The sequence below is a fragment of the Carassius auratus genome, chromosome 3 (assembly GCF_003368295.1).
Source record: "Carassius auratus strain Wakin chromosome 3, ASM336829v1, whole genome shotgun sequence".
Taxonomy (NCBI): domain Eukaryota; kingdom Metazoa; phylum Chordata; class Actinopteri; order Cypriniformes; family Cyprinidae; genus Carassius; species Carassius auratus.
In genome coordinates this window covers 3,235,619-3,258,818 of record NC_039245.1, presented here as the reverse complement: position 1 = coordinate 3,258,818, position 23,200 = coordinate 3,235,619, and the positions used below count along the sequence as shown (strand labels likewise).

Sequence of the window (23,200 nt, the reverse complement as noted above, 5' to 3'; positions counted from 1 at the left end):
CCGTAGACATGGGCAGTCAATGTGCAACAAAGGTTTGTGAATTTCACAAACGGTTTTATTCTAGGCATGTAGTTTTGTGCTGTTGTTAAAACAGCCAACCACACAACACGCTCTTCCCGGCATCACTGGACAGCATACGTACTAAAAAAAAATAAATAAAACTAACTTTTCGTACACCTAACATCTGCTACAGCCGCCTACGGGACCAACACGTTACTTCTGCTACTTCCTTAGCAGCAAGGCACGCAGTAATGGCGGCGCTGCTTTACTTCTGTGTTTCGCCGGATTTGTGTATAGTCGTGATGGAGGCAAATAAATATCAAATCATTAAATAATTATCTAAAACTACAAAAAAGAGTCCAAGACGGAACAGGAGAAGATGGCATTCTTTCCATCTCCACAAGGACTTGTACCACGGCAGATCAACATTGTTGTTCACGGACAGCTATTGATGTATAACGCTGTGTAGTATAATATATAAGAAATTTGTTCTTTGCTTTGTTTTATATTATATAAGAAGGTGTAACATTAAAATCAATGATTACACGGCTCTGTGGAATACTTGATTCTGATTGGTCAGTCGCGATATTCCGAGGTACGTTATCCCTGGATAACAACCTGTAAATGCTTATAACACAGACTCATCCGGGTAACAGCAGTCGGCGCTGTACTCTTGCTTGAACTATTTTTTTCTTGGTGGAAGCTTTGTCTGGGTCCTGATCACCCTGTCAGGTTTATTCTGTGAGAACAACTGGCTGGATGCACATTATCCCTTCCCTAAAGTGCACATAAGCACACACAAAACTGAAGTACATATGGAAAGAAGAAGTATAAATCAGCCTTTATACTTAGCCTCTAACTTTTCCGCAATTAGGAGCGAGAGCGTGCGCGTGTTTGCCAGATTGCTTAAAATAAGGAAAACACAACAAATGTCTGAATTTAACAGTGACGATCTTATTCGAGGATTAGAACTCTTGATATCTGCCAATATCACTCATGAAAGATCGCGTAGTAGAGGCGTGTAGAGCAGTCCATACAAAACATTAGGTCTCCTTTTTTTGATGCAAGTAATAATACGTTTTTGGTAAAGTTTTTATCTTTTTGAATGCATTTTAGTCTCGTCTTATTTTGTCAACGAAATTGCATGTTGATATAGTCTTAATTATCGCTTATTGACCTTATTATAGTTTTGCCTAAGTCATGGAAAAAAAGCTTGTCAGCGAACATTTTTCGTCATAGTCTTCGTTAACGAAATTAACACTAGTTTTATGCTATTTCTGTAGCTTTCTTATTTACACCCACATATTGAAATGTGCTCTTTGCCATAGTGCCTCCAGCATCTGATATTTCTAGTTTTCAAGTTGATTAAAATGGATGGGGAAGTTAATTTTTTTTTTTATATATCACATTTGTTGACACATACATACAGACGGTTGGTCTGGGAGTGCCCCCGGGAACACCCCGTCACATGATGTGTCACATTGCCTTGGCGCCAATTAAAATACATAGGACAATCATGCCGAAGAGTTGCGGTGTAATTTTCTGTACCTCCAATAAACTAACAAATTATGAATTGAAATTCTACATCCTTCCTAATAAACATACAGAACCAGAAAGGATGACAATATGGCTACAAGCAATAAGTTGTGAGGATGATCAAGGGAAGTTGTGGAATCCCAAGACTAAGAATGTGTTTGTGTGCAGTCGGCATATCACCACAGAATGCTACGTTAAGATTGTGTTCATTATTAACGTTATCAAAACTGTGTAAGGTAGTTTCAGAAAGTGGCATGCATATTTAATTAGCCTTATCATTCTAATCATTCTCCATGGTTGAAGCCAAATCTTTGGAGTTGAAAATATGTGGGTGTGGATTGGGGAGGTTGTTGATTTAGAGCAGTTATTGTTGCAGTCGTTGAGATCTGTCAGGCACAGCAGCTGTTTGTTGGATCTTTGAAGACAATTTCATCAAGAAGGTAATGGTCGAACATGGAAGTTAGGTATACTTGCTTAATAATGTTCTACATTGACCGCACACATCTTTAAAATATGCCTCCCTTTCGTAGTTGTTGGCAGATTGGTATGGTATAATTAGTCACTTTTAAAGGTAGAGTAAAGGTCAGTGGGGTCAGACACTGTAATTGTAAACTACTTAACTTGTATAGCATATTCAACCTGGTTGTCCAATTGCTCTCATTTAAAACTTCATTAGGTTTGTGCTAATTTTGGGATGCTGCTTAAAGACTCAGTGCATGTCGTTTCAAATTTGTTGCTTTGTTTTTACGCAATATATTGATATATGTAGTATATATTAATTATTTTTCAAATGAAAACCGTTATACTGCAGACAAGATCTTTGACAGTTTCTCTGTTAAGTTGTGTCATTTCGTAGAATTTGCTCCTACTTTATTTATTTTTAGGTTGACCTATATGACCTTTTTGTGGTGTTTAAGACCAATCAGATACAGATAAGTGTTTAAAACCTTTAAAGGAGGCTTACAGGTCAGTGTTAAAAAGCCTTGCTGCACAAGCATCCATTATAATTTTTGACTTCATGTAAGATGAAAGTCAGAATATGACATGCTTTTGCCACTGTTGTTCTATATAATAAGTGTGACATACTTTATATTCATTGTGATCACATATTGAAGATTCATGGTTTCATTGCCATTGCAGTGGTTTAAATTCGTGCACACTTATGTGAAACCCATGCCAGTTTTGCTGAAATGCAGCCAGCAGCTGTCAACTGTTCCTGATATTACTTGTTTATGCCCTGAGCTTGCTCTACACCTGACTGCCTAGAGACTTTGATTCTCTCCTTCTTAAAAGAGAATCAAAAGTTGTGTTCATTCTGCACATAAACAGTTTTTTTTCTTGATCTGATAAATATACACATGGGGATGTCACCCTCAGGTCACATGATGAAATCTAACTGATTCAATCAGCTGATTTGCAAGCAAACAAATGATTACATTTTATTACTAATTTGTTAATATATGTTTTTAATTAGGATAATATGGATATTATGGACTATGCTGCATATAGTTAATAATAAATGCAGGTTAAGCCGCGTTCATACTGCATTCATTTTTCAGTTCAGTTCGTTTTAAGATTTCCTTATGATTTTGTTCATGAATTCTTCCTACTTTGGCATGTTATATCGTATGTCTTTATATATTTGTGATATTGGAATCAAGGTGAAGTAATTACAGAAATTACTTTATTACAGTTGGTAATGGTGTTTGTTTTGGGTAAAAATCTGGTAAATTAATTTCTGTATGCCTTGCAAACTTGAACAGTTTTATGTACAGTGTTCTACATTGCTGTTGCAAATTCTGCTGATTTGTCACTAAGATATTGTTATCTAAGTGACTAACATGGATAAGGTTTTGTCAGAATTGCAAATATGACTTGATGGTAGTGATAGTTTTGAATGCATCAGTGAAAATGTGTTATTTTATAAACCAGTATAACTATAAACCAGTCTGTAATGATTTAAATGTATTTTATGACATAAGATTGTAGCTCTATAGCTTCCAACTTGTTGCATATTATGTATTTGTAAAGAAAATGTGAACAAAGAAAAATGTCAAGTAAATGTAATATTTAATGAAAAACCTAACTATATCTAGCAAATATAAAATATATTTCACAGCAGGGCAAGAAATGCAATAAAGTAAATGCAACAAAGTTCGGCTGATGCTGTGCAGCATTTTTTATTCATGTTTCAAAGTTCAATCTTCAATGGATTACATGTATATTTTTGTCATCAGTCTTGAATGTGTGTGAGCCTTATTATTATTTTGCACTAATTACTTGGTCCACAAGGTAGCAACACTGAAGTCACAGAAACACAGAAGTTGGTCATGGCATGCTGTCAACTGGACTTTGAAAGGCCATTCCTGCAGTTTCAACACTGAAGTAAACCTTGGTTTATTATTCAAAAGTCTACCCCCGACTTCCTTTTACTATTTAGAATATGATCCTCTGCTGAGTGTTAGTTACGGTTAATTCCAGAACTTATCAGAATAACAGAAAATCCGTTTCAAGCAGTGGAAACTGCAGGAATGCCACTTAATTAAACCGTACATCTGTTCAAACTTGTATCTTATGAATGATTGTTTGTGCCGTAGTAGACAGGTAGGAGGTGAGAGACATTGTTAAAGACAGAGAACAACGGATCAGAACAGCTCGCTTCTGTAATCTTCACAGAAATGAAAAGGAAGCTAAGGTCACAGCCAGGTCTTTTTATCTCACACTGAATGTTGATCTCCTCTGTGAGTGTCACATACTTTGAACTACACCAACATTACGCTTCCGACAGCTCGTGTGGAATAGTAAGCAAAAGACCTTTTAGAAACACAACAAGGCTGTGAAAGCAGTAAGAGTAGTGAGTTAATGAGTTTATTTGTCCGGTGTGATGACTTTTCATGTCCCCAAAAACCTCAGTAGTCCCATTTTGCCACTTGTTAGCAACTGCCTTTTTCAAGAGAAGTAAAAGCGTTAATTAAATAAATAAAATGTGAATATATCTTGAACCCACTGATTTCAGGACAATAATAAATAATCTAAAGAACCTTTCCACTAAAAATAACCTTTTTGAAATGGAAAGATTCCATGTTAAAGGGATAGTTCACCCAAAAATGAACATTTGCTGTGAATTTACTCAGCTCAGGCCATCTAAGATGCATACGTTACGTCATTGTGTGATTATGAAAACAAACTAGTGAATTGAACTAGTTCATTGACCTGAGCTGTCAGAAAGAACCAGTGTATATAAAAGAACCGCATTTCCCTGTTTGCCTGAGAATATAGATTACAGGTAATGATGTTGTAAGTAATGCTCAGTTTCTTGCACAGATTGATCGTTTCGCTTCATAAGACCTCAATATATCATCAGGAGCCACAGGTATTCATTTTGTTTTCATTGCTGTTAGTGTTGCACAATTGATTGAATTGAATTTCTAACCGCAATTACAATTATGAATGCCACAATTATGTTATAGTTCAAAACCGCAATTAATCATTCAACGTCCACTTATGTTATTCTGCGTGCTTAAGATGCATTATTTTTCCCTACATCTTATCTTAAGGGTTTTTCCAATTATTTTAATTCAAGTTTTAGTATAAAATTATAATACCATTCATATTTTAACTTTTTTATCATTTAAAGAAGAAATCAATCCGATGTGTAGTTGACTAAATACAGAAAATAAAAGCACTAAAAGTTTTTCAGTTAGTGTTTTCAGCTTGTTTATTTCCATTTAAAAATACGGCATGTAGTAGCATCAAATAATGGTATAAACATCATTTAATTAATAATCACAATTATAATTTCAAGGGATTCGTGCAGCCCTACTTGCTATGCTTTTTTTTCAATTTTCAAAAACGTGCAGCCACTCACTTGCATTTTATGAATTGTTTTACTTAAAGCTGCAAAAAAGTATCCAAAATACATTTTTGAGCAAGTCTGTCTGTCAATTCTGTCATAGTGTTTTATTTTTATACCATCATTTATTCACTCAAAAGTTATTTTAAACTTGAATGAGTTTCTTTCTTCTGCTGAACATAAATGGTATTTTGAGGAATGTGGAAAACCAAACAGTTGCTGGTCCACAGTAAGTTCAATAGTTTTTTTTTCCTACTGTCAAAGTGTGGACCAGCAACTGTTTGGTTACCCACATTCTTCAAAATATCCTCTATTGCGTTAAGCACAAGAAAGAAATTAGGTTCAGGTTTGGGACAATATGTGAGTAATTAATGACCAAAATAAAATTTTAGGGTGAACTATCCCTTTAATGATAGTAGGCTGCATTTTCCATTTAAGAGCTGCATGCATCTAGTATACAGGCACCTATCCGACTTTCTCTCAACTGTTTACATTCAAGACATAACCAACTGAGTCTCTATGTTAACCTTATGTGTTTTGATAGTACTAGTGCAAAAGATAACAGAATATTGAAACATTTTTATCCTCCGCAAAAATCGTCATATCGCACACCCCTACAAGCACAGTATCCACACTGGTGTGGTGACCAACAGCCACACATTAGATTAATCCGTGCTGTTCCGGTGCACAACCAATGAAAGGAAGATAATGCTGCAAATAGCTGCATTTACAGGTTTTTAAACAGAGATGGTGTTAAAGAGGCAAACCTACGGACTGCAGCTTTAAGAAAAAAAAATAATCACCTACATCTTGGATGGCCTGAGGGTCAGGAAATTATCAGGAAATTTTCGTTTTTGGTTGAACTGTCCCTTTAGAGGTTCTTTATGGAACCAACATTGCAAATAATATAGAGAATAGGAGTCTAAATTCTCATAAAATCTCCTAGTGTAGCTAAAGTTGCCATTGGCCAAAGAGGTTGACCAGAAGTTATTTCAAATAACAGGAAGTTGTATATTTCATTTTAGCACATTTATATATCTCTTAAACCACGGGCTATCGACCTCCAGGGTTGTACACCAGTGTACTTATTGTGGTTTTAGGGGAGTTGGCATACTCCAAACTTGCAAACTCATTTTAGAGCTGAAATATAAACTTCCTCCATGCTTTACCTGAATCCCTCCCATCTCTGAGCCTATTGTTCTCCTTCAGATTTCCGCTGAGGCTTCTGTATATGTCAGACAGATCTTCTTACAGCCTGAAGCGCTTGCTGGTTTTCAGCTCAGTTTGACTCATCCTCTGTGTCTATGACATTTTTCTCCATGCACTTTGAGTCACAAACTCAGCCAATATAATTTCAGTCTCACCAGCTCTGAGAAGTGCTTCTGGTTACTGAGCATGTCAAGGAAGGAAAGTTAGCCAGCACTGAGTGCCAGGGTATCGTTTTAAGCCTCTCAAGTTTGTGTAAGTGATCAGCAGAAATTTAGGTTGCAGTGTGAGAACAGATTCAGGAAATAAGGGCGTTATGAATAAGCACTCATTTGGGATTATCATTCATATTCCTGGGAATGTTTTTTGTTGTTGTTGTTATTCTTGAGAGCATTGACTTGCTGTAAATTGAGAATGGATGCCAGGTGGTGGAAGACAATCGAATCTTCCCTCGGGGTGCACATAGACCCTAAGCTTTGTGGTGTCCTCTTTTACACGTAAAGATCTTGGCAATATGATCCAAGGTAATGCATATCATCTATTATGCAGTGTTCCTAATGTATACATTGCATTCTATACATTTCAAAAATAAAAGTATTTTTTTTCTAAAAAAGGAAACTTAGTTTCCCAGGAGACCCAGGAGTCTTATTTTCTCTTGCATAATTAATATTCCACTTTAATTAAGCAATAATTACTCGATTAATCGATGGAATTTTTGGTAGAATACTCGATTATTAAAACATTCCATAGCTACAGCCCTAGTTGTTTCTAAATGAAGATTTGCCTATTAATGGATCTGTGATGTCATCTGTGATCAATGTTTTAGTTCACTTTTTATGACGTTTATCTAATTTCATTTTTGCTCATTGATAAATTGCTTGATGGTTTGAAAATTGTTTATATATTACTTAATATGCTGTGTATAATGTTCATTTGGCCTTGAGGACGCATTTCCCTTGCGTCCTTATCTCTCTGTCCTTCAATGTGCAAACCTGAGCAAAAGGGAGTGAAGAAAAAAGTGTTGTGTGCCAGCACTGGTCTTTTTTAGTCTGTTTGTCAGCACAAACCTCCGTGTGTGGGTGTGGATGTGGTGAACTGCAAGTGTGTTTCACAGCATTTTGAGGTAATGTTGAGAGAAATAGCGTTCATGGGCTTTTGAGGTTTTCCTCTTTCAACGGATGCTCTTGCTGCTTTACGATCAACAGCCACTGATTTCTTTGGCCTCGGCATGCTGGTGACATGCACATTACACTTCCTTGACATTGCTAATGTTTGTCTGGTTTGTTGATAAGCCTGTTTTGCTCATGAAGGCTAGACATTTATTTTTTGTATTAAAGATTTTTTTTTTATTGTGAAATTAGCTGAATATAGAGGCAATATACATTGCAGATCTTGATATGTGCTATATATGTCTGTTTTGAATGTTCGTTGAGGTACTTTCACTCATTAAGTTTGCCTTTTTTGAGGAAGGAACAAGGAAAAAATAACTTGACAAGCCCAAGGGACCAGTTGTGTTTGTCTGCCTCGTGTGAAGGGAGTTCTTAGTTCTCTCTCTGTATCCTGCAGGTCAACATGGCCCAGTGGAATCAGTTACAGCAGTTGGAGACGCGGTATCTGGAGCAGCTGTATCACCTGTACAGTGACAGCTTTCCCATGGAGCTGCGGCAGTTCTTGGCCCCCTGGATCGAGAGCCAGGACTGGTGAGTTGCCAGCAATAGGATATGACCTAAGAGATAAAGACCTTAGCACTCTGTGTCTTATCTGAGCAGCAAAACAAAATGTTTGTTTGATTTATTTTACATCGGGGGCGTAGGCACTAGGCAGCGGATGGGCCTGACTGGCACAGGCCCACCCTTCTTATGAATAGCCCCTCCCAGTTTATTATACAAATCTAATATTTGTTAAATAATTATTGTTTAATCTATTTTAACACAATTACACACCTATTCCAACATTCTAATAATAAATAAAGCTTAATAATGAATTTTAATTTAATTTGGAATTTAATTTGGGCTCAGTCAGTGTTTTCAGTTGTTTAGTGTGCGGTGTCTGAATAATTTTTATAATATTTGCAACTGACGAGGACGACTTACTGCATCTGGTTCTGAATATGTAGGTCTATTCATTTAAATAATGAATTAACATTATACAAAAAGTCACAAACACGACATTTCAGAATCAAATCATTTTATACACTTACATGTAATATAGCCTATTTGAGGAAATATGATGAGGAAATACAGTACCTTGAATAGGTTACATTTATGTAGAATGATGAAATGAAAATGAAATGACTTCTGTTTTCGGGAATAAGTAAAGCTGTATTTAATTTTCGTTCTAACTGATAATGCTGGTTTGTATGTGGACAGGTTGTAGCTCCTGTAATCTGCAGCAGTATTTAGGGATTGGGGCTTTTGTGAATGATTTTAGGTTATGTGGAAATTATACATAGTTTTACTATGTCTTCTATTATATCTTGTGGTATGTCTTTTCAATAGGATCAAAGAATATTAAGACTCTGACTAACTTTTGACTCTTGCTGATATCTGATGACCTTCTAACTATTAAACCACACACTGGCCCTTTGTTTCTCTGCTATAAGTAGGGGTGGTTGTGGCCTAATGGTTAGAGAGTCTGACTTGTAACCCGAAGGATGTGGGTTTGAGGCTCAGTACTGGCAGGAATTGTAGGTGGGGGCAGTGAATGTAAAGCCATCTCTTCCACTTTCAGTAACCACGACTGAAATACATGCACATCCATTGTGCAGCAGATGGCTGCCCACTACACTGTGTTCACAGTGTGTGTGTGTGTGTTCACTACTCACTGCTGTGTGTGTTTGTGCACTTTGATGGGTTAAATGCACAGCACAAATTCTGAGTTATTATTGATCTCCGTCAGAACTTCCTAAATGAAGATCCTGTTACCTGGGCAAACAATGCAAATGTTGCTTTTATCCAAGAGTACAACAGACGCATCTCAAAGACTGAAGAACAAATGCAATTCATTATGCAGATGAATAATATCAGAGACAGAGAGCACCAAAATCTGTTTCCAGGTCCTCTCAAGAGTACTCTGGCTGAAGGACTAGTCGAATCGACATAAATATAATGTTTTGTTACAAATTCACTTTTTTCACCAGTACAGTAATTTCACTTTTTTAAATTCTGCTTCTATGTCTTCAAGAACTTCATTTTTGTTTTGAGCATGCCCCAAACATAGTCTAAACTCCACGAAGGGGAGTTGACTCGGCGGGTGAGAGCAGAAGATTTCAAAAGTCCAAAAAGAAGGCCCATCCTAATATGTATACAGGGTTCGACAATAAGCACGCTTTGGATAGCTGACAGATTTGTCACTGGTTGGGTCGATCAGTCTGCTGTTGCATCGTTATGAAAGTTTAGCATTTGCACTTGTTTTATAACCTTGACAGTTTAAACGTATAAAATTTTAATGCATTAAAATTCAAAAAGACTCAAAAGAACTCAATTCAGTACTTGCATGCTTTGTTACACATGCATGCCGCGCCTCTAACAATGCACAAGCACTGAATGGAGTTCTCAGGGGTTTTTTTTGTTTTGTTTTTTACCGACAAATACACCACATCACCACCACCGACTGGGCCAGTACAAAAAATCCTCATACAAAAAAAGTGTCATTTTTAAAAATAATTATATAAATAATAAACAATGCCAGTTGTTTCTCACAGAATGACTTTAAAGACTTTCTGACATCATGATAAGTGAAGATATCAATCATTTGATTACATGGAGGTGTTTTTTTTTAGCTGCTTGTTATACTCATAAGGTGTGACCACTCCTAGATATCATGCACTGCGCTTCCTTATTCTTAGAATGATTTTTAGTTATCGTCTTTAGAGTCATCTGTATTGATGTCACGCCTCTGCCCGTAAAGTGCTCCTGGAAAGTCTGTGTGAACAATAACATGAACCAGTGCCATTTTTTCCCTCTGAATTTCCTCATAGCCTCAATGTAAATGGCTGCTTTGTGGTTCTGTTGTCGAATATGAAATGTCACTCTGAAATGAGTCATGGCCAGTTTCTTTCTCACTGCATGCATCGTTAAATTGAAACAGGGGAGCAAAAAGAAAACTAGTGAAATCTCCCATATGCTCCCATAGGGGGCAGCACAACACTTAATCATTAGTATTCATGCAGCATATGAAGTGTGCACGTTTTGTGATGTAACGTTTTATCTTATTTTTAATAGATTAATAAGGTTGTCTTTTTTTCCTTTTTTCTTTTCTTTTTTTTACTAAACTTTTACAGTTTTGTTGTATAGTTTTGGTGCTGGATTTCACTTTGAATGCCCAAAGGCATCGTCCTACACATCAGCCTCTCATGCACTCAGTTTTCTCATTAGTGTGGTTAAAGTAAACGTAAGACAATACAAATAACCCGTGGGATGCTTGGCTCGTTTCATGCTGACAGTGTCATAGAACTTTCTGAATGGATTGTTTACTCCGAGGAACATGATCATCAGTATAATTAAGCATGTAAATTATTGATAAAAACACGTTACTGCTTCAGGTCAAGGACTAGTGGTTCAGACACCAACCATTCAAACACAATCCATTGTTTCTGTAGCTCCACAGTCTTCACTCATTATTTGATCTCATTAAATTTGCAGTTGTCAAAGAGATTATTTAAGGGAAGTCGTGGCCTAATGGTTAGAGAGTCAGACTTTGTAATCCAAAGGTTGCGAGTTCGAGTCTTGGGCCAGCAGGGATTGTAGGTGGTGAGGTGAATTTACAGCGCTCTCTGTCATTTCACATTTTTCACACACATTTAAAAAAGCATGACACATGTAAGATAGTAGAGCTGTAAGTCAGCAGATTTTAATCTCATTTAATGACTACAGTTGATAACAACCCGGGTTTATTTTATTTACCATTGAGAGGAGTGAAATGTGAAGCTGTTTGCACTGATGCCAACCCTACTTATTTCCTATGAATCTTACGTTTTTTTTTTAGTCTGTTCCAAACAAAAACTAAAATAATCAAGTACCATTAGTTTATTTGTAAAGTATTTAAATTACTGGATTATCAACAAATGTGTATTTCCATGAGGTTATTGAAATGTAATATTCAATATACAAACATTTCTAGCAAATAACTGTATTATACTATATACACACCAGTAGCTAAATATCAAATCACTCATACTTTGATCTATCATTTTGGTTATACTGCTTATCCCTAATGGATTTCAGTGATGGCTGCCTTCAGAATGAGGTCAGCAGTTTGGAATTTGTGCGCAGTAACAGGAGAAAACTGAGATCATGTCACTGATGAGAGCCAGGACTTTAAATATGCACAATATTTGCCAGTTTTTTGCAGTTGATCAGTTTTTTAGCATTTAGACAAAGACAGAAGTCTTTGACAAAGCTTTGGTTTTGTTGCAGGTAAAGATGCGTTTGTTTAATCCATGTATGGAATAGAGAAAGCATCCATATATGAGCTTATATGAGGCTGTTTGCTTCTGTCTGTTACAGGGCGTATGCAGCCAACAAGGAGTCTCACGCCACGCTTGTGTTTCATAACCTGCTGGGGGAGATCGATCAGCAGTACAGCCGCTTCCTGCAGGAGAACAATGTCCTGTACCAACACAACCTGCGGCGCATCAAACAGCACCTGCAGAGCAAGTATCTGGAGAAGCCCATGGAGATCGCCCGCATCGTGGCCCGCTGCCTGTGGGAAGAGCAGCGTCTGCTGCAGACGGCCACCACTGCTCAGCAGGTACACACACAAAAATATATATATCTGCTCACCAAAAAGTCCTTTTCAGTCAAACACACAGTAACAAAATGCGTGGACATAATCAGATTTATTTTTCTCCAATTTCTCGCCCATCTCTAGGACGGCCAGGTTGCCCATCCCACTGGCACAGTGGTGACCGAAAAACAGCAGATACTGGAACACAACCTGCAGGATATCAGGAAGAGAGTACAGGTTGGTACATAAAATCACACTTTAATTAACTAACATTGATTTGTCTTGTTCACAGTTGCAGGTGCATATGCATCACTTTATCATCTCTCCTAAAGATGCAGTTTTGAACACAAACCTTTTCTTTAACAGCATTTTCGACATGTAGAAGTAGTCATCTTGCAAAGGGGGTTTATTTATTTTTTTATTATGTTGACAGTGTTATTTCTGTTCACTATTAGAGTACTGATAGATGTGTAAACCAGGGCTGTCAATAGAATAAAATAAATGTGATTAATCTACTCATTTCAGAATATTTCTTATAAAAGCTGTGATTTAAAAAAAGTAATACTTATTAACCCTTTTTTAAATAATTTTTGGCTCCCAGCACCCACTTACAGCCCCAGTTTGCCCAAGTTTTAACATATTGCCCTGGAGTACAAAATATCTTCTATTTTACTCTTTATGGGGTACATCCTCTCACTCTCCATCTGACATAATCTTTCTGTGCAGGATATGGAGCAGAAGATGAAGATGTTGGAAAATCTGCAAGATGATTTTGACTTCAACTACAAAACTCTTAAAAGTGCTGGAGGTATGATGGGACATGTACCAAAATCTCTCTAATAGCCTCAATCACTGATAAAACCTCATCAAATCTGTGTTACCTTTCAGAGTTGTCCCAGGACCTGAATGGAAACAGCCAGGCAGCAGCCGCCAGGCAGAAGATGACTCAGCTTGAGCAGATGCTGAGTGCTCTGGATCAGCTGAGGAGGGTAAGATACACAGGGTTCCCACGGCTCCTTGAAATCCTTGAAAGTTAATAAACATACTTTGATGCAGGTCATTGAAAATGCTTGAATTTATTTTGTGTAAGACGTTTTCTGAAAAAAATGCCATATCATTTCCTCTGTTCTGCTAATGTGTTATTTCACCAACAATTCGTGTCCTATGCATACAAGCTCGCTTGATTTACATGAGTTAACGTGCATTTACGCATTACGTTAAGTGTTTCGCCCGTGAGGTACTTTGTGTTGGCCGGGATTAAGATAATGTAACCCCATGAGGCAAGAAAAACTAAAAAAAGCATATTCATGTATCTTAAAGCTTCTGCTTACATGAGCCTAAGCTCTTTTTAATAAAATCCATGATTATCCATGCTTAAGTTGATATCTGATCATTTTAGAAAACAGTATAGGATGTACCGAAAATTCTTCAGTTTTATGCAAAACAGAAATACAACAAATATAATATCAGATCTCTGTCATATGGCCACATTGTTTTTGCATAGTTGTGTTTGACACATGATACCTGTAACGATGTATCTTACAAGATAATACGATGTAACATCGCTCTCACTTGAAATGTGTCCCCACATTAAGTCCTTGAATTTGAGGGTATTGGACCTGGAAAGTCCTTGAAAGATCCTTGAATTTGAAGTTAATCAAGGTGTGGGAACCCTGGATACAGAATCAAGTCACAAAATACAGTTTCCCCTTTCACACAGTAGTACCAGTCAATTGCCGGTAAAATGACCAGAACGGGTTTACCAGTAAATACAAAAATGCACTGTTCACACAGGCAATGACTTTACATCTTTTTACTGGTAAATCACCATTGACACATCAGTTTCAAAATACTGGTAAATTTTGTTACATCATTAACCAGAATAACCTCTGAACAGCCGTTTTTGTTGATGCTGCTTTTGGCCCGGAGACACATTAGACAAATTCAGATCGAACTACACTTTTTTTCATAGTTTGGCTGTTCCTGCGACTTATAGTCTGGTGCGACTTATTTATCAAAATTAATTTGACATGAACCGAGAGATATGAACCGAGTGAAATTAACCAATAGAAAATATTACTGTCTCCAGCCACGAGAGGGCGCTCTATGCTGCTCAGTGCTCCTGTGGTCTACACTGAACACATAGAGCGCCCTCTCGCGGCTGGAGACGGTAATGTTTTCTCTTGGTTCTTGGTTCTAAATCAGTAATTCTTAAAGTGTGGTCCGCCATCGCCCCCTAGTGGTCCGCGAAAAGATGACCTAAACTAGGCAAGTGTTTATAAAATCGTCACTTATTTAGGTAGATTTAAAATGTACTTGCGAAACAGTTCTTGCCATTCTGTTTTAATAACTTGCAGAATCTGCCCTCAAAGTGCTCATGCCCTTCCCAACTACATACAACTGTGAAGTTGGGTCTTCCACACTGGTTGGTTTGAAAACAAAACAGTGCAACAGACTAAACGTGGAGCCTAGTATGAGACTGAAACGCTCCTCTTTGGAGCCAGACATTCAGAAACTGATGTGTGATAAGCAGCACCACCCGTCTCATTAATATTCACGTTAAGTTTTAGATGGAAATCTCAAAATCTAAAATCCACAGATCTATTAGTTTTGTAATGTACTAGTTTTTGTTTCATGTGTAAAATCCCAGTAATTTCAGTGATTATGGACATTAAGGGGAACATTCTTTTCAGCATTTTATTGTTACCATAGTAACAACCATAGGCTTCCTATACCCAGCACCTCAGTTTTAAACTAATGGCTCTTTGGAATGTCATTAAGTGGGACCTAGGCTGTTACAGTATGTTTAATTGCAGTTTTTTTTTTTTCACATTTTTTTCCGCAGTTTGTTGTTCATATTAAGCTGCAACTCATTTCACATTTACTTTTTCAAATTAAATAGAAATTAATATAATAATTTCTGATCATATCATTGCATTTGTGTTTGAATACTTAGTTTTTGACTGGAAACAATTGCATATTAAACTTAAATTTAGCTTATCCTTCCTATTTTGTTGGTTTTTGGGGGCGTGTTAGAGTGGGAGTCTGTTAGGTGGTCCTCAGAACAAAATTGGAAGATAAAGTGGTCCTTGGGCTGAAAAAGTTTGAGAAACACTGTTCTAAATAAATGCAACTTATAGTCCAGTGCGACATATATATGTTTTTTTCCTCATCATTGACTGATGCGACTTATACTCAGGTGCGACTTATAGTCCGAAAAATAAGGTAGTAAATGCGTCATTCGCGTCAGAATGTTATGATTGGTCCAGAGTAAACAAATTACTTCAGCACATTCTGAACTTGTACCAAAGTCTCTTTAAGACAAGTCATATCACTCGGCGGCCATCTTTGAAACGCCTCTCGTGCGTCCAAGTGCAGCTCCTATCTCTATGAATGGGGAAACATCAGATTATCCACAACTGTTCACTAAGTTTTGGATAAAATGTCATATTTGAAATAACCAAAGAAATCTGACGACAACGGTGTCATAAATATTGTTGTTTTTGCTCAAATAGCATTATAAAAAGCTAATTTCTCAGGCTAGATCAGCCAGTGCACATGCACAGTCCTAAGAGCCCGTCTCAGAGCAACCGGGACTTCTAACGGCAGCTGCAGTGATGTGAGGACTTTACCGATTAGCGATTGGCTCTTTCATTCAGAAGGCGGGGCTTCCTGCGATTGAGTGGTCCATATTAAACCTTGCATTTTTCCCCATTCAAAACTTTACAAGTGACATGTCTTGGGTATTCTATAGTCTTTGCTTTTAACATACTCATACTGACAACCTTCATTTTGTGTTCACAAAATATGTTTTACATTCACACTTTTTTCTGTTTTGCAGCAAATAGTGACTGAGATGGCAGGGCTGTTGTCTGCCATGGACTTTGTGCAGAAGAATCTGACAGATGAAGAACTGGCGGACTGGAAGAGGAGGCAGCAGATCGCTTGCATCGGAGGACCACCGAACATCTGCCTGGACCGCTTAGAGACATGGTACACAGTCCATTCACAAACAAACCTGCTTTTAAATCGCACTGCCTTTTTTATGGATTGGCTTATTTTTTTAAATCTCTTTCTTTCAGGATCACCTCTTTGGCTGAGTCTCAGTTGCAGATAAGACAGCAGATCAAGAAACTGGAGGAGCTTCAGCAGAAGGTCTCGTACAAAGGAGATCCCATTATTCAACACCGCCCAGCTCTGGAGGAGAAGATCGTAGACCTGTTCCGCAACCTTATGAAGAGGTTTGAAAGCACTTACTCATGTTTAAACGTAATAAACCAATGAGGCAGGATCTGATCAGTGATGTTTGCTTGTGTCATCACAGTGCATTTGTTGTTGAGAGGCAGCCTTGTATGCCCATGCACCCTGACCGACCACTTGTCATCAAAACAGGAGTTCAGTTCACCACCAAAGTCAGGTGGGTACACACAGAGGTGAGTCATACAGGAAAGACCTCTAGACACATATGGTAAATTTTCCCCCTCCCCTCTTTCAGGTTACTTGTGAAATTTCCAGAGTTAAACTACCAGCTGAAAATCAAAGTGTGTATTGACAAGTAAGTCCCACCTCCTGCGCGTGACATCAGAATGAAATGACTTGCACATGCTAAAGTTGAATCTTTTCCTCCTGTGTTCTGCAGAGAGTCAGGTGACGTGGCAGCCATTCGAGGGTGAGTTTTGAGGTTAAAATGATGCCTTTCTCACAGAGTTAAACTGTCATCTGGTTATTTGTAGTTATAGGCTGATACATATTGGGCAGACCAGTATTTGGGCAATAAAATAAATGTTTCAGCTGTTTTGTAGAAGTTTAATTTTTATCATTCAATTATATTTAGTTACAAAAAAAATGTGGTGAAACAAAGTCTCTTTCTTGCTTGTACCTGTACAAGTTGTTGTATTATGGAGTCCCCTGCTTCTTTTTCTCCAGTTCACGAAAGTTCAACATCCTTGGCACCAACACGAAGGTGATGAACATGGAGGAATCCAACAATGGCAGCCTGTCAGCAGAGTTCAAACATCTGGTAAGTTCAGCCATTACGCCAAACACTTTTTTTGTCAGTGCAGAACCATACATTTTGTGAGTTGCCTGGGTCACTGTTGGCCCTCTGAAGCAAAATTAAACTTCCTTAAAACACACTTTTTAAACTTGTGTTTATTGTGTGTACTAACAATGTCCAGCATTGAATATATTTAACCTCAAGCATGTTCTTTCATGTTCATGTTCAGGGTTATTGAAACTATTTTATAAGAAACAAAAGTGTTGGTTGCCCGAGGCCATCATTTCTGTAAAAACTGATCATGAATAAATAATTTTCACTCAGTAGATTATTTATTTTAGTCTTTGTTAAGCTCATCATAGTTTAAAAAATGTAATGTAAATTAAATTCATCGAAGCATAAAAGATGTTTAAATAAATTATTTATATTAGTGCTTTCAAATCTCTTAATCACAATTAATCGCATCCAAAATAAAAGTTTGTGTTTTCATTATATATGTGTGTGTACTGTGTATATTTATATGTGTATATATAAACACACGCACATACGTGTGTGTGTGTATATATATATATATATATATATATATATATATATATATATATATATATATATATATATATTTAACAAATATTTACATGTATACATATATTCATATTTAAATATGATTTATATTTTACATATATTTCTTAAATATATACATATAAGTGTACATACATATTATGTAAACACAAACTTTTTTTTGGATGCAATATTTTCATAAAAATAAACATTACATTTTTACAGTTAATTACATACTAATTTATATATTTTTATTAATTAAAAAAATGTAATTTCCCTACAAGCTTCAAGAAGACTTTTGTAGATCAGCTGAATGTTACTTGGCTTAGTCCTCACTTGTTCTTCTGTTTTTCAGACGCTTCGAGAGCAGAGATGTGGCAATGGAGGACGAACCAACAGTGATGTAAGTCTTTGTATATTTATGCCACAGTTCTTGATTTAAAGAAGTCGGTGTAAGCGTTGACCTTTGGCCTCTGAACTACAGGCGTCTCTGATAGTGACCGAAGAACTGCACCTGATCACATTTGAGACAGAAGTCTACCACCAAGGACTAAAGATCGACCTTGAGGTGATAAAATCTACAGATGTTTAAAAGATTAGTTCATTTAAAAGACTATCTGTATTTTAGAATAAAATCAAATGTCAGACATGTCTTATCATGACAGGAGACCTGCCGTCACTAAAGTGCTGTCCTGTTTATCAAATCAAAGATGATAATATTATCAATCTCTGAGTACCAGTTAAGAGCATCACACTGCTTCTGTTGGTTGATTCAACGTTCTGAAAGCCAGTAAATTCATTGTGATATGCTGTCTTCATGGTACCTGCCATAGGAATATGTAAATATGTAACCATGCAGCGTGTCCTTGGGAAATCTGCCTCCTATTGAACTCCTAGACACACACAGTGCTGCCTACATGCCTATTATGTGCTGATAAGAGTATATTCAGGATCATTTCTTTTCTGTGGATGGACACAACAGGGTCACACAAAATGCCAACACACACAGCAGGTTAATTAAATGAGATAATTAAGCCATTCGGCATTCAGCTCTGTTTGCTTGAGGATTGTTCAGCCTCAGGTCTCTATTGGTGCTAATCAGATTTCTACCGGAGCAAGATGTTCAAAAAGAAAAAAAAACTGAATTTGTTATTCTCAATTGTATATAAATGTTTGTATCTCTGTGCAGACACATTCTCTCCCAGTGGTGGTCATCTCTAATATCTGTCAAATGCCAAATGCATGGGCGTCCATCCTGTGGTACAACATGCTGACTAACCATCCCAAGGTTTGAAATGAATCCACAGCCAGCCGTACTTCCTGTTAGCACAAGAGCTTATATAAGTTGCTAAGAATTCTTCCTCTCTATCTTCACAGAATGTGAATTTCTTCACCAAACCTCCAGTAGGAACATGGGATCAGGTGGCTGAGGTGCTCAGCTGGCAGTTTTCATCCACAACCAAGAGAGGCCTTACCATCGAGCAGCTCACCACACTTGCTGAGAAACTTCTGGGTATGTGTGTGTTTGTGTGTTCTGATATTCAGTGTTCAGAGTTCATCTGGAAATGAATTAATGTAACCCTGGACCACAAAACCAATCTTAATCCACTGTGTTATATTTGTGGCTATAGCCAAAAATACACTGTTTGGGTCAAAAAAATAGATTTTTCTTTTATGCCAAAAATCATTGGGATATTAAGTAAAGATCTTGTTTTAGGAAGATATTAAGTAAATTTCCTACTGTAAATATATCATAGCTTCATCTTTGATTAGTAATCTGCATTAAAAATTAATTTGGACAACTTTAAAGGTGATTTCTCAATATTTCGATTTTTTTTCACCCTCACAACCTGGTTGTATCTCGGACAAATATTGTCTGATCCTAATAAACCATACATCTATGCAAAACTTTCTGATGATGTATAAATCTAAATGTTGGAAAATTGTCTCTTACGACTGGTTTTGTGGTCCAGGGTCACAGATAATTTGGAAGGTGCTGATTGGATAATAGAAGCAATTTTAGATCTGTTCAGTGGTTTCAGGTTAAGTTAATCCCATGTTTTATTTGACTCTGTACAATATCTTTTAAAAATTGGGATGAACAAGATTTGGCTGATTTCATTTGATTGAAATGTAATGTGAAATATAATCACAATTTAAAACCGATATTTTCTGTTTTAATATATTTTGAAATATAATTGATTCCTGTGATGCAAAGCTGAATTTTCAGCAGTTATTACTCAATGTTGTATTAAATCTTTACTGGCACTTTTAGTCATTTGCACCCTTGCCACATTCTCCGTGCTTCTCTGTTCAGTGGTGTATTTCTGTTTCTGTGTAGGTCCTTGTGTAAACTACTCTGGATGCCAGATAACATGGGCCAAGTTCTGCAAAGTATGTTGCTATAGAAAACTTTTGTTTCTTATTCTTTAAGTTTAGAGCAAATCAGACCAGCTGATGGAGTTTATATCAAAGTATCCTGAACATGTTTGTGTGTTGCAGGAGAACATGGCAGGAAAGGGTTTCTCATTCTGGGTGTGGCTAGACAACATCATCGACCTAGTCAAGAAATATATTTTGGCTCTATGGAATGAAGGGTGAGAACTCCTGCTGACTCTGTTGTGTGCATTCATGCACTATTCATAGTTCATTACATCAGTCACTGCTTGGCTGGTTAAATCAAGCTTTTGTGCGTGTCAGGTATATTATGGGCTTCATCAGTAAAGAAAGAGAGAGGGCAATCCTGAGCCCAAAGCCACCTGGGACATTCCTGCTGCGCTTCAGTGAAAGCAGCAAAGAGGGAGGCATTACCTTCACCTGGGTTGAGAAGGACATCAATGGTGAATGCATTTCCATGTACATCATAGTGTGTGTGTGTTGCATTAGACTTCTTAAAAGATCAGTACATTGGTACCTTTGTAATTGTATACGTTATTGTATCAACTACAGTCGTGATGACTGTTGTTTGAATGTGTGAAGCATTTGTGCTTCTTTACGTATGTGCAGGCAAGACCCAGATCCAGTCGGTGGAACCGTACACTAAGCAGCAGCTCAACAGCATGTCTTTCGCCGAGATCATCATGGGCTACAAGATCATGGATGCCACCAACATCCTCGTCTCGCCGCTGGTCTACCTCTACCCTGAGATCCCCAAAGAGGAGGCGTTTGGCAAGTACTGCCGCCCCGAGGCCCAGCCTGACACCGAATTCCCTGATCCTGGATGTGGTGCGTGTAATCTAGTTCACTCTGGCTTGGAATAACAGTACATCTGTCAGTTGCTAATAGAAACTCGAAGTTTGTTTCCTTTCAAATTATTGATTTCGGAGACCACTATGTTAGTATTGGAAGTCCACTGAATGGGTGTTGTTTACCTGAAACTTTTAGCTTCTGAGAAAATTGTGTAAATTTTATTTTGCTAAAAAAAAAACTTTTACGTTTTTGTATTTTTATCATATTAGAATGATTTTTTTTTACATGTTTGAATGCTAATTTTTGTGTAAACTGTACCTCTAAGAATAGGAAACAGATTGCTTTTTTTATTGAAAAATCTGAATTCTCCCTGTTCAATAACGCAGTCATTTGTTGTCCTTTCAGTAATTCAGCCTTACCTGAAGACCAAGTTCATCTGTGTCACCCCGTGAGTAGCATTTCTTTCTTCTTTAGCACAGTATGTGTGTGAATGATTGACCACGCTGGAGTCTGTGTTTTCTCTCTGTCCTCTTGTAAACTTTGAAATCTCTGGTGACCCTTTAGGCAGGAGCACATGCAAATATACTCCTCTCAGTTCTCTTTAAAACATGGATCAGAGATGTAGCCACTACTAAATCTGCCAATGACCCTTCACAGCATCCTTTAAACCACAGTCTTGAGAGAGAAAGAGAGAAACCTTGATTTTAAAAACTAATTAAAGGAGGCTCAGGCTTAACTTTTAATTTGAAAATAATTAGCACCCATGACTTCTGGGTAACTGTTTTTTAAACTCTATTTTTTTTAATTTAAGATTTTCAAATTCAACATTTTATAAAATGTATTTAATTAAATAAACATCCACTTGAATTAAAAATATACAGAGTTTACTTTTAATATGTTCCTCAAAATTTACTGTATAATTCATTGTTTTCAGTGCAAATTATTTAAAAAGTAGTTGTCTTTTTCATCTTTGTTGTTGGTGGTAGACATATTAAATAGAACTTGCTCTGCCTCTAAAACCCCACCGAATGGGTTTTGAATATTAATGTTAATGTTGATTTTAAAATAATGAGACAGTCAGGTTTACATTGTGATTCCATGTTAATAGACATAGTATAAACTTTGACGCATCATACTGTACATACTGATTACTGTACATTAGGTAACAAGCTTGACTACACAGAAAGATATGGCTGGTATAGAAGATGCTTCAGTCTCAGTCTTACTTGAATCACAAATGCTTTGTGTTTGTAGAGGGCTTGGATTTACTGGAGGTATTGTATGTGAGTGTGTGTGTGTGTGTGTGTTAGGCAGGCTGTAAACTGACCTCTCTTCATAGGTGTCCTTCCGTCTTCATGGACTTCCCGGACAGTGAGCTGCTTGGGAACGGCTTCCCTGGGTAGGCACTAGGGAGCTGCTTTATGTGTGTGTGTGTGTGAGACATGAACGTTTGTGGTCAAACACACTCCTGTAGTCATCTGCTAACATAGATTAGTCCTTTTAACATCTCTAGAGCTTGACCTGGGGTTTCTGTTTCATCCCTTTATAACAAAAGCTCTGGATGTGACTGGATTTCTGTCAAAGTTAGAAGGCTAGAATTATGTTTCATACGTCTCTAAATCTGTTTTGTGTCGGTGAACTAGTTCTTCTATAAACACGGGGATATTTTTTGCAGTTTCAACTTCTCTTCTAAGCTCACGGTTTAACTTTTCTGTAGCCGTATGCTAAATATTTTCACACTTTGGAAGGAAACTGGTCACCTTCTCTCCTATTCATTTCATTTCCCCATCTTCCAGATTTCTCTATTTTTCCCTCATTGAAGTGCTATGAACAGAGTGTTTCGTGTGTCTGGTATATGTTTTGCTTCATCTGTATTTTAAACAGTGTGGAGGAAATTGTTTCTGATGAAAACTGAGACTCATGTCACACGTGACCCCTTTTATGGCTACAGTGTCTTCAGGAACTTTCATAGTATCACAAATATGATGAAAACACTATTTCAACCAAGAATACATTGAATCTAGTTTGACATTTCCAACAAATATGGAAGCATAAAAATCATTAAGTAATATTATCACCTGTTAGAAATGAAAATTATAAAATGCTGATTACAAGTTTTATATACATATCGATCA

The 23,200-nt window shown here is 37.1% G+C and overlaps 1 protein-coding gene across 2 annotated transcripts in view; it reads left to right on the top strand.

The window, feature by feature from the left end:
- Nucleotides 1-23,200, top strand: part of LOC113043394 (signal transducer and activator of transcription 3) — a 32,368-nt gene that overhangs the window by 5,746 nt on the left and 3,422 nt on the right. Inside the window, exons 2-22 of one of the 2 annotated variants that reach the window (XM_026202749.1) lie at nt 8,162-8,295; nt 12,103-12,346; nt 12,467-12,559; nt 13,049-13,130; nt 13,211-13,311; nt 16,164-16,315; nt 16,405-16,563; nt 16,647-16,739; nt 16,818-16,877; nt 16,962-16,991; nt 17,249-17,342; nt 18,232-18,279; nt 18,361-18,444; nt 19,066-19,164; nt 19,254-19,389; nt 20,218-20,270; nt 20,379-20,473; nt 20,577-20,716; nt 20,883-21,101; nt 21,471-21,513; nt 22,405-22,464. In XM_026202749.1, coding sequence (XP_026058534.1) covers nt 8,168-8,295; nt 12,103-12,346; nt 12,467-12,559; nt 13,049-13,130; nt 13,211-13,311; nt 16,164-16,315; nt 16,405-16,563; nt 16,647-16,739; nt 16,818-16,877; nt 16,962-16,991; nt 17,249-17,342; nt 18,232-18,279; nt 18,361-18,444; nt 19,066-19,164; nt 19,254-19,389; nt 20,218-20,270; nt 20,379-20,473; nt 20,577-20,716; nt 20,883-21,101; nt 21,471-21,513; nt 22,405-22,464 — 2,213 coding nt within the window. In that variant the 5' untranslated portion in view covers nt 8,162-8,167. Of the gene's footprint in view, nt 1-8,161; nt 8,296-12,102; nt 12,347-12,466; nt 12,560-13,048; nt 13,131-13,210; nt 13,312-16,163; nt 16,316-16,404; nt 16,564-16,646; nt 16,740-16,817; nt 16,878-16,961; nt 16,992-17,248; nt 17,343-18,231; nt 18,280-18,360; nt 18,445-19,065; nt 19,165-19,253; nt 19,390-20,217; nt 20,271-20,378; nt 20,474-20,576; nt 20,717-20,882; nt 21,102-21,470; nt 21,514-22,404; nt 22,465-23,200 lie in introns of those variants that run through there. The other variant, XM_026202757.1, reaches the window with a different exon arrangement.